We start from the raw sequence: 11,394 nt of genomic DNA on the forward strand, positions 1-11,394 counted from the left end.
ATGGGGCTTCACACAGATATACAAATCTTTGAAAGTGGGAAACATTGACACTATATAGAAATAATCAGTATTAAAAGTTTCTCTTCCAGAGAGCTTAGCTCCCAAAAGATCTCTTACTTTTCAGGAGCATTCAGCAATGAATGAGATCAGTAGTGAAACAAGTATACCTGTGTGTGTACCAGAAGCTGGATTTAAAACTCTGCTTTTTGAACACCTTACTAAAACACATTGGCCTTATCCTTTTCATCAGCCCTAATTTAGGAAAGGAACTCAAGTAGTCTCCTTGCCCTTCCCAACTTTGGTTTCCTTCACTTGGGCACTAAAAGCTGGTACAGGATCTTTCTTGCAGCTGTGTCAGGATCAGTGAGGTTTTGAAATGTCTCTTCAAAGTTCCTCTTGAAGTGTCAGCAACTTCCTACAAATTATTTATTGCTTCTTTCAACTCACCCATCATTTCTGACCTCCACAACATCCTGCAACAGCCACTTCAGTGAGATACCATTCTCTGGTCTTCTCCATACAATTTGTCTACATATTTACTCTAATTCATCAGGTTGCAGAATGTCATGTGTGATTATTTTCAGTGATACAGAAGCTGCTCTGTTCTGCCACTTGCTCTCATTACCCCCCACAACCCTCCTGTCTCTCACTGCCTGTTCTCTGGGAGAGGGCAGTGCTGTTAACACAGCCCAGGCTGCACAAAGAGCCTGAATTTACAGACAAGTAAATTCCAGTTCTCACAAGTCTCTGCACTCTTTATGCTTGAGGAGACAGCTGATGTCCTGTGTGAGGCTGTTCCAGGCCACCTCAGACAGCAGCTGTTTCATTAAACCTCTGCAGACCCCCAGTTCTGTGCAGGTTTCCCCTGGAAACCACAAATCAACCATTTGAGGCAATGAAAGGAAATAGATTCCAGAGACACACAACCTTCAGTTGAGTTTAGTTTCCCCAGGACCACCCACATGTTTTTTTTTTTTTACCCAAATAATGTGGTGCACCAACCCAACACTTCACTGTGCTCTTTGGTGGACTTAAATCAACAGCATTGGAAAGGTTGGTAAGAAACACACTGGCCTAAGAAAGGTTTCTGTTTATTCCTGAAGTGCCTTAGAAATTAAACGTTGTACAAAATGGGACACTTTTAAAAAAATAAAATAAGGAATGCTACATCATTTAGCACAAGTAACATTACTCATGTAGCAGAGCAACAGTGGAAGAAAGGAAAAGGCTTTGGAAAACCAAAGAAGCAACCCCCAATTCATATCTGGCCAAGCTTCACCTGGCATCCCAAAACACTCCACAAGTAACATCCATGAGCAGCTCCATATGAAGTCCCTATGAAGATAAATTCCATATCAGTATTTTCAGGAGCCCTGACAAACCTGCTGGAGGAGTAATGACTTGCATTCTACTGTCACTGCTGTGCTGATCAAAAATAAACTGGTGACTGCACATAATAAACCAGAGCATTCTTACAGCATCCAGGAAATAACCCCTTGCAGCACTGTAATCTTCCTGCCATCCCCTCAATCCCATGGCTTGTTCATGCACTCAGAGTCCATTTTGACTCTAAATTGCAAAGTGTGTTGTTTAACTCCTCTGGCTCCAACACACTCTGCCTCCCTGTAGGTAATTGTCTCTTTAGGACCTGCCCACATACTCCAGTTTGCAGCTCTCTGCTACATTTTACAAAAGGAAATTGAAGGAAATATTATAACTTTGATATAAAATTAGATGAAAAATTTCCACTGATAGTATTTCCATAAACATTTTATGTAACAAAAAATCAATAGCTATCTTTAAATAAATCAAGTTTGCTGTTTTTGAATGTCTATATACATTATAAATACATACACACACACAATTAAAACCCTGACATGGTAGAGTCTTGTGTCTGCCTGAAAGATGTCACAAAGAAGGTTTTGAGAACCAAAATCTTCTCTGATGTATGATTTAGCACCTCAGGCAAGTTTGGAAACATCTTCATACTGGATATCTTCAACTCTGCGCCCTTTTAAAGGTCCCTGGAGAATGACAAAAAAAACCAAACAAACATCATAAAATAAAATTGTTTCTTGAATTCTCAACAGGGAGATTATAGTAGGAGAAGAGGATATGTTCATGATACAATGTTCTTTGATTAATAATTTTCAGCCTGACCACAGAATGTGACCAGGCCTCAACACCATCCCAGAAACTCTTTCACTTTCAGTTTGCTTTTAGTGCCAAAGTTCCTCCCTCTCATCAGGGCATCTGCACAGTCTCTTCCCAAATCCTCCAGAATCCAACCTGGGCTGAGTTTCTGCAGCCCTTCTTTGAATTGCAAGCTGTGTTTAAGAAGATTGACATTGAGCCAGTGTCATCTGTGCTTTATCAATCAGTTTAAAGATTGGTTTTGCAGAGCAGAATAAAGAAAGAGCCACACAGACATGGTGGCATGGACTGACTGTTAACCATAAACCAGACAACAAATGAGCACATAAAGCCCCACATCAATCTGGAAAAGGCAGGAGTAAATTCACATCCTTGCATATTTTGCATTTTTTACCTTCCCACAAAACAGTACCACAACAGCCGTGTTCAAAAATAAACACACAAAATATTTTCCAAATCTCTTGCAAGTTCAAAACTTGCTAAGTTCAGCACCCTAGCATCTTTTTGAAGATCCTTAGCAAACAGCAAAGAATAAGCCTGTGGCAGGTGGGAATATGTGGCTGTTGATAGGTGGGGGCTGTCCACAGAACTCTGCACACCACAAATCCCACCTGTGAGGCAGGATTAAGGATAACATGGTTCCTTCTGAAAGCTCTCCATGTACAGATGGAAAACTCTCTGTAAACAAGAGCTTGCAATGTCTGGTACTTACTGAGTCAATTGTTATTGTCACTGAAAACCTCTTCTCATTGATGGACTCCAAAATGCCTTCATTTCCCCTGTAGCCACCATTTAATACCATCACTTTCTTGCCTGAAATAGAAATAGGAAAAATTACAAAACAGGGTTCCAAACTTCTGCTGGAAAGTTTTTCCCCACCTTTCTTATAAACCCCCTGTAAGTATTTGAAGGTGCTTTAAGGTCTTCACAGGCTGAAAAACCCCAACTCTCTCAGCCTGTCTTCTCAGGAGAGGTTATGGTACCTTCAAGTGGATGAATTATAGTATAAAAGAAATTAAATGTAAGTTTGGCAGTGGCAGAAACTGAAAACAGAAGGAAACAGCTGTACCTGGTGCTGGTATTACAGTTTCTAGATGTGTCTGATCAAGCTTCAGCTTGTCCCCAGAGTCAATCACCTTCACAACTGCTGTGTATTTGTCAATCACTTCCTGTTTTGAAAGGCAAACAGAAATACCAAACATTTTTCTCTAAATTTACATTTCAAAGTTAACAAACTTTGGCATTGTGACTCTGCAATGCTGCATTTTCAAAACCAGGAAAATGCAAGGGCTTCAGCCTGGAGATTTTATGTGCAAATGAGATCCTGCAGCTTGAAATATCAGTGCAGAACTGACTAGTCTTGGGTTAAAATCCAACTGCACTGCTGTTGTCACATCCCATGGATACAGAGATTATTATTATGGATGTGTTAATAGGGACAAACTACACAGGACAAAACTGTGCTTAAGAAAAGATCACTGAATAGATGCCCTTAAACCAATTCAGAGGCTCACAGCCTGTCCAGAATAAGTCCCAATACAGGTGAGGTCACATTTCAGTCCTCAACAGTGTTGTCTTAAGGCTGAACAATCAGCACAAAGAAACAAATCTCCCTAAATTATCTAATTCCAGAAAATCCAAACCAGTGTTCCCCATAGCCCACCTTACCTTAACAACTGCCTTCTTCTTGTGGTATTTCTCTCCCAGCTTTTTTGTTACAATTTTTACAATAATTTCCTGGGAGATTTGAAAGGAGAGAAAAAATAAAATGAAGTGCCAAAACATGCAAACAATTCTACAATCTAAATTAACAGTACAGCAGAGTGCAGGAAGCAACAATAGTGAAGATGTGGCTTTCAGGAATTTGTGTATATTGTCAAATTACTGGCTCAAAGTAGCATCCCTCAAGACTTTCTTGGGTTTCTTTGACACATACAGTTATACTTGAATTCACAATCTAATGTGACAGACCTCAATGGGTCAAGAGCAGGAAAGGGAAAATAAGTGTGAATTTAGTTTGCAATCTGCTTTTGGATCTTTACACTAATAAAAAATGGCTTTAGAAATGCAGAATTGGCTGGATTTGGTATAACAATAATTTTAAAGTCACTTACAGGCTGTAACCAGTAGTCTCTTCGAGATGTTCTTTTCTTCTCCTCTTCAAGCTAAAGAACAACAAATAATCACCATTTACTTCTTCCTTCCACTGCTTTCCCATGCCTTTGATCAGCTCTGAATCAATTCTCCAGCCCCATGTCATGTGGGGAACAAAAACAATCCCCAAACCCTAAATTAGGGTAAGTCAGTATAGTCTTGCCTCATAAATCCATTGGATGAATCCAGGAACTCATGACAAAATGATGGTGATTTGTATTTTGTTTTTTGCAAGTGTTTCTAGGTATTTTCTTCTCTTGCAAAATCTGTATTCCTTTACTTCCCAACACCTCAGTCATCTGGGGAATAGGCAGAGTTGAGCAGCCAGTTTTATGAAGAAATGAAACCATTTTTATGGGGAAATGAAATTATTTTGCCTGGTAAGATGTGAAAGTTGGAATTCCATGTGAACTGAAGGTCTGAGGTCACTTCAAAGGTGAAGTGGACATTGTCACAGGGGCACAGAAACAGATCCTGCATGATTATTACCTCCATGATCTCATCCAGTGCAGATTTCTTCTTTTTCTCTTTGGACTGACCAGAGCTATGAGCTACTTCTTTTCTTTTAACTGCCCCCTCCACCATCTTCAGTGCATTCTGTCCAAGGACACTGCTGGAAAAGTAAGATGGTGTTTTCACAGCAGACCTAACACTTTTTCCCCTCTCCCAAGATGCATTTGAAGAGCTGGTTGTGCTGCTCTGCTTGATTTCAGTTGTCCCAGTCCCCTTGCAGACCCTACACAGCTCCTCCTCTAGAACTGATCTCCTTGGGGTGCAAACCCCATGTCCACTGAGGGTCGCTGCTGGCAGTGCAGCAGAATGGACACAGCCCCATGACCAGGTCACCACTGCACAAACAAAAAGTTGATCAAGGTCTTGAGTTCAGCAAAGAAGACAAAAGCTGGTCTGCAAGGAAGGTTTTCAAATTTGAAAGCACAAACTTTAGAGAAGCCATCTGGACAGAGGAACTCTCAGACAGGGCAGATATCTAGAACTCCTTCCAGACAGAGATATTTGGCTTATCTGGCAATGGGAGAAAACACCCTGGAATCTGTAGAAAAGAGCTCCACACTCAGCAAACAAATGTCACCTTCATAACCATATTCCAAACAGGCAAACAGCCTAACTGTGGAAAATAAAGAGCAATCAGCAGAAAAAGTTACATCTCAGGGATCAGGGAACATCTAGGTAAAGTGGGAACTGCCCATGGGCAGCTTCAGTTCAGCCATTTTTATAACAGGCATTTGAACACAGTAAAAAAATTTAGATATTGTGTCAACTCAAAAGATGAAGGCAGCTGCTCTGAGGTGAACAGTGATGCAATAATTAATATGGCCTTAGGACAAATTGCATGCTCTGCCTGTGGTGAGGATGTTGGATATACACCCACAGGGAAGATACCCCACAGGAATGAAGAGACAGGAATTGCAGTACAAGTAACTTTAAGAGAAAAACTATATTTCAGAGAAAATCTGAATAATCAAAATTGCACATTAAATCACAAATCAAATAGCAAGTACTTAAAAAAATCTCATAAAGGGCAATATACAATTAAAACATAACTGCAGTGTCCATATTTAAGAAGATAAACATATCTAGCTGTGAACTTACTACCATTTCAAAGTTTACAGATAAGTATTTTGTATATGCTGTGAAGAAATTAGACTACTTGATATATGATTTCACATTTGGCCAAATTTTAGCAAGGACCTGCAGTATTCCTCACTGAAACTATTCAAGTGAGAGTCTGGATTAAGTTTCAGAACCATCTTAAGCACAACTCAATGCTTAGGGATAATTTACAAGTTTTCCTTAAAGCCTGCAATCTGTCTCTATTATTGCAAAGAGCTGCTTTACTGTCTCATTTTCTGCCTGGCATATATCCCATCAGATACCTTATCTAAGAGCTGAGTGAGATGAGGGAAAAGCTTTCTTTTTACCTGGAATACATTTAATTACAATATTGCCTTACATGAGAAGATGTACTGCTCATCAAACAGTTCCCCAGGCTGCTGTAAGTCAGTATTATTTGCATTATTGATCCCTTTTGTCCTGCATTGCTTGTGGTTACACAGTGACAATTAAATTCCAGAGCTCTGGGAAGATTTATTTCAGGCAGATTTAGCTGCTTAAACGATGACCAAAGAAAGCATTGTCTCCAATTAGACAAGGCAATGAAACCTTTTAGGAACCAAAATTAACCAGTCAGGAATATCCATTCATAGAAGGCAGCTGGGGCTGGATGGCATCACTGCAAATGCTTTGGCTGGATCCCCTTCCCACCCTCCATGGAGGAAGCTGTAACTAACTATTATTTTATGGACATCTGAATTCAACAAGGCTCCTCACAGCTCCCATTTAAGATACACCCACTCATCATTTCAAATACAAAACCAACCATGAAGTCACTTAGTCACCCTTGTGAATCCCAACAGAGGATGACAGATTAGACTCCAAATATTTCAGGACAAGACAAACCTTCCTGTTCACACAAATATCACTGTCATAGAAGTTCTTTGTATCAATAAAGGTTGGCCTTAAATTCTTTTCTCACCTTGTTTTAGAAGATGCTGCGACTGAAGTACTTGCTCCTTTGTTTAAATTAAATGTAACTAAAAAATAAAGAGATGTTACTCTGTTTCTATCTTTACAAATAACTGCATTGAAGGATGTTAACAATTTTTAAAATCTGCAAATAGAAAAGAAGCACAAATTTGAAAATATTTACTAATCTATATTTTGGTTTAGCTTTTAAAGTAAATTAAATTTTGTAATACAGAATACTCTGTATTTCCATTTTCTAGTGCTTTTTATAATTGATCTCAAAACATTTTATGAAGAACCAAGCAGGCTTCAATGCTCATTTCATTTGAATCAGTTCCAAAATCTCACAAAATTTTCTCATTTTCACTGATTTCACAGAATCAGCTCCAGTAGGTTCCAGAAAATTACATCCATCAAAATCTAGTTACCTTTTTCTTCTTCGTTTTCTCTGTTCAGTTCAGTATAGACTGGCATTTCCTGCCAAAAAACACAAAGCACATTTAAAGAATCAAACAGAAAACTGAGTCAAGATATCATAATCATTGATTAGCTCAGTATTACAGACAGTAACTATAATATTCAAGCTGGTTTGATTTATAAAAGATCAAACTTGAAAACATCATCTCATTACAGGCTCCAGTGCAAAACTCTCCAGTTAACAGAGATGCTGCCTAAACTTGCTCAATTCCAGCATTAAAGGCAAGTGGCCTTGCTGCAGCAGTTTTCTCTATCTAGCATGATGTGACTGGTTTCTGGACAGACTGCTAACTCAAAGAAGGAAATTCTGGTACCTTTCCAATTTTTAAGCACCAAAGGCTCAGGCCATTTAAATTTCAATTAGTTTTAAATTAAGAAGCAGGTAATTGTTTACAACAGGATTTAAATGTACCCATCAATACCCAGGATCAAATGGGAGATTTTAGCTCCAGGCAACATGTATGGGGGTCATGGCATGATGCCAAGTAAACAGATCCCAAATAACCACACCAGCACCACCAAAATAGAACTTTTCACTTTGTGAACTTGATTATGCCAGAGCCCACTGGTTATTTATCTCAGCCTTCTCCATGCACCAGGTACTTGTTATCTGCAGCCCTATTGGTTGTGAAATTCCATAAATGAAGACATGATGCAGCTTAATGGATTGTTTGCTGCCCCTTCCTAAATTCAAGAGTGATTTTTAAATCACTAATCACTGGAAGAGCAGTAATTATTACTTCCTTATTACTACTGCAAGCTAGGTACAATGTAACTCCAAGTTAGGAAGCAAAGGAAATACCAGTCAAGGATTCCAGCAGCATCAAATTCCCCACTGACTTAACCACAAGGAGCTTTGAGCTGAAGGTTCACACACAGTGCAATTTTTCTCACCAGTTCTTTCCCCTCCAAACCTCTTCTAACTTGCTGCTCAATGAATTTGGCAGTTTTTTCCTCATCATCAAGGTCCTGTTTCTTTTTCCTCTCTTGTTCTTGCTGCCTGCGAATGGTCTCTGGGTCCCTGTCGATGTACTGAATGTACCAGCCCTTAGGGGTCTCATCAACCTTGCAAAGACCTAAAAAGTCAAGGCAAAACAAAGTCAGATTAGTGTTAACAATATCAAGATCATTTTCAGTCCAAGTTTGTGGGAATCCTTAAAATCAGAGGGTTTTGGGAAAGCTGCAAAAGGCAGGCCTTAGGAACAGCAGAACTGCAATTAGAGCTAAGCAGTAGCCATAAGATTTGTCAGCAAAGTGATATGAGATGTAGAAAGTAAGGACAAATAAAACTGTGTAATTTGTTCGCTGTAGCAATGTAGATACTTCACCAGAGACAACACACTCCTTACTGGGCTACTAAAAGTGACTTTGAATTATCTGTACCATGTGTTTCTGCCCTCAGATATGTTTGGACACCTTCCAGCGTACATCACAAAGTGCATGAAGTGTTTTACAAACCTTTCCTTATTGAAGAAAATGTTTCCTTCCCACTGTTCTAACAAGGAAGAAGACAGAAATCTAACATGTATAAATGACACACACTCACAGTGTCATACTAAAGGAAATATTGCAGCACTGTGCTGTTGTTACTGAGCCTGGCTAGAGTGACTTTCCAAACACTCTGTAACTGCTGGATGTATCCTGCAGAACAGAGCCAAAGTAAACTTTCTGTCACACCACAGTGCCATTTAATCTCTCTTCTTCCCACCAAACACAGAACTGCAGATCTCCAGCTTTAACCCTTCCACTAGGCCAGGAATGAAAATAACTGCTTGCCTCTTGTCAGATGTGGAAAGAATCTGTAATTTTTAAATGGCAACTGTTAGAAGCTGATTTAGAATTTAGCAATGTATCCAGTAAATCCAGATCAGCAGATGGAACAAGGAAAGGCTCACAACTGATGTACTTATCCCAGACTTCTGACATTTTCCACAAGCAAACTCCTAATGGTTAGCACAGAAATATGTCTGGAAATCTTTTCATGTTATATACAGGAGGGGAAGAAAGAAAAAGAATTAGCATAAATATTTACTGATCAATTATCAGGAATTTAATTACCAAATAATTTTAAGACTTCCCAACCCTGAGCAGGTGCACTCACCTTCTCTCCCCAGCCATTTTGTAAAATCAGTCAGTGTCTCCCACTGTGTGGCATTCATGTGGATGTGCTCTCGATGGCTGATGTATTCATTGTACACAATATTATTGTGCACTCTCTTTGTTCCTAAAGCAAAGAATTATTATTATTATTATTATTAGGCTTGCACTGAACCAACAAGACACTAAAACAAACAAACAAACAAACAGCAAAACATTTACCAAATCTCCTCCTGAGCAATTCTAGGAAATCATTTCGGAATTCCCTTAGGAAATAAAAAAAAAAGGCATTTTTAGTAAAACTTTAACAACTAAGAAGCAGTTTTCTGTTGTCATTAACAAATAAACATCTGGAGTATAAATCTGATTATTCTTTTGAGCTGAGCATGACGATATTCAGACACATTTCCCTTTTTCAGTAGGCCAGGATTAAATACAGGATGAAGCACAACATGATACATGCACACACCTTAAATATCCAAGAGAGTAACAGCCTCTCAGAGGGATAAAATGGAGCAGAGGAATCTCAACACTTCCCACTAATTGCTGGCATTTGGTTACCAGATGTCTTCCCAGGCCGACTGACACAGAGCACAGGGCAGGACAAAGGGCAGAGGAGTGGATGGGGCAGATGGATCACTCATCTCCCTGCTAATTCCAGGGCTGCAGCATAAAGCCTCACTTCAAACTCGTGCTGAGGACAGCTGCAGTCATCCCAGCTGTCATGCAGGTCAGCTGGACAAAGGCCTGGGAGAAGCTGGGGGATGTCAGTCCCTCCCCTGACTTGTTCTCTCTCTGTTATGGCTCTTTTAGCTCATGTGTGTGTGGCAGTCACTCAGTGGGGACAGAAAGGTGATGTATTGGTAACACACAGCAACTTTAAACAGGATTAAAACACGAGACAAAACTGTAAATTTTTACTAAAATCACGGCTTCTTGAAATCTCCTACCTAAAGTTTAAAGGTGGAAATGCCTAAATTTTCAATTACAAGAAAAGGTGACACGAACATGTATCACAACCAAGTGTCTTCAATTATATGTTATTGGGCCTTAGGGGTGTGGCTGTGCAGACCTGAAATGGGGATAAAGATCTGGGTAAGAATACACAGAAAACTTACTCAGAGAAATAATCCATGAATTGCTGAGGATTTTCAGAAGCCAGCAGCAACTGCCTCTGGTGGGACTCAGACATGCAGTGACACTTGAAGCCATTCTATAAAGCAGAAATAAATACTTGGCTTGTCTTTGTCTCAATTTGCAACACTCATAGAATGAAGAGAGTACTAAAATCCTACAAATAAACTCCTACAGGTGTGATCGCAGCTCCCACTTTGTTCCCTTCAATAATACTGGGAAAGAAATTGGTGGGACAAGGGACAATGACTTTAAACTGATAGGGAGGAGAGTTAGATAAGATATCGGGAAGAAATAATTCTCTGTGAGGGTGGGGAGGCCCTGAGGCTTCTCAGGTTGCCCAGAGAAGCTGTGGCTGTCCCTGGATCCCTGGCAGTGTCCAAGGCCAGGCTGGACAGGCTTGGAGCAGCCTGGGACAGTGGAAGGTGTCCTCGCCCATGGCAGAGGTTGGAAGCAGATGATCTTTAAGGTCCTCCCAACCCAAACCATCCTGTGATCCCATGAGATCGCAGCTGTCACACGAGCTGACCCGAACCAAGGGGCCCTGACCCTGGGAGAACCGGGACTGGGCGTCCTCAGACGGAGACCGGAGCCGCCCGCAGGACCGGGGACCCCAGCGCGCCCCCATTTACCTCATCGCGGCACTGCTTCTGGCACATCTGGCAGTACCAGCGCAGCTTCTGCAGCCCCTTGGACTTGATGCGGTTGGCGATGGCCTTGGGGCTGAGGAAATCCGACTTGCCCATGATGCCGGTCCCGTCCCGATCCTGATCCTGCTCCCGACCCGGCGCCGCTCCCGGTCCCGCTCCCGATCCCGCCCCCTCCGGAAATGGC

At 40.7% G+C, this 11,394-nt stretch overlaps 1 protein-coding gene across 3 annotated transcripts; it reads right to left on the reverse strand.

The window, feature by feature from the left end:
- Positions 1-1,070: 1,070 nt before the first annotated feature.
- On the reverse strand, positions 1,071-11,365 carry KIN (Kin17 DNA and RNA binding protein). Of its 3 annotated transcripts, none has more exons than XM_063153693.1 (13): positions 11,193-11,365; positions 10,545-10,639; positions 9,649-9,692; positions 9,431-9,553; positions 8,224-8,405; positions 7,281-7,329; positions 6,863-6,920; positions 4,798-4,918; positions 4,269-4,319; positions 3,823-3,891; positions 3,224-3,323; positions 2,867-2,967; positions 1,071-2,024 (listed from the first exon to the last, which is right to left on the reverse strand). In XM_063153693.1, exons 1-13 carry the CDS (start codon positions 11,304-11,306, stop codon positions 1,962-1,964), a joined length of 1,170 nt encoding a protein of 389 aa, XP_063009763.1. In that variant the 5' UTR covers positions 11,307-11,365; the 3' UTR covers positions 1,071-1,961. The 3 variants fall into 3 exon arrangements, with proteins under 3 accessions (XP_063009763.1, XP_063009761.1, XP_063009764.1); XM_063153691.1 differs by having other exon boundaries at positions 4,798-4,921; XM_063153694.1 differs by lacking the exons at positions 1,071-2,024; positions 2,867-2,967; positions 3,224-3,323; positions 3,823-3,891; positions 4,269-4,319 and having other exon boundaries at positions 4,327-4,918.
- Between the last annotated feature and the right edge of the window lie 29 nt (positions 11,366-11,394).

Source organism: Melospiza melodia, chromosome 4 (genome assembly GCF_035770615.1).
Source record: "Melospiza melodia melodia isolate bMelMel2 chromosome 4, bMelMel2.pri, whole genome shotgun sequence".
Classification (NCBI taxonomy): Eukaryota; Metazoa; Chordata; class Aves; order Passeriformes; family Passerellidae; genus Melospiza; species Melospiza melodia.

Bases quoted from the DNA above. Each gene is read 5' to 3' on its own strand.
- KIN (XM_063153691.1), bottom strand. From the start codon at position 11,306: ATGGGCAAGTCGGATTTCCTCAGCCCCAAGGCCATCGCCAACCGCATC. The intron at 6,921-7,280 runs GTAACTAGATTT...TTTATTTTTTAG, and splicing joins AGAAAACGAAGAAGAAAAAG to TTACATTTAATTTAAACAAA. The intron at 3,324-3,822 runs GTAAGGTGGGCT...CTTTCAAAACAG, and splicing joins AGAAGAAGGCAGTTGTTAAG to GAAGTGATTGACAAATACAC.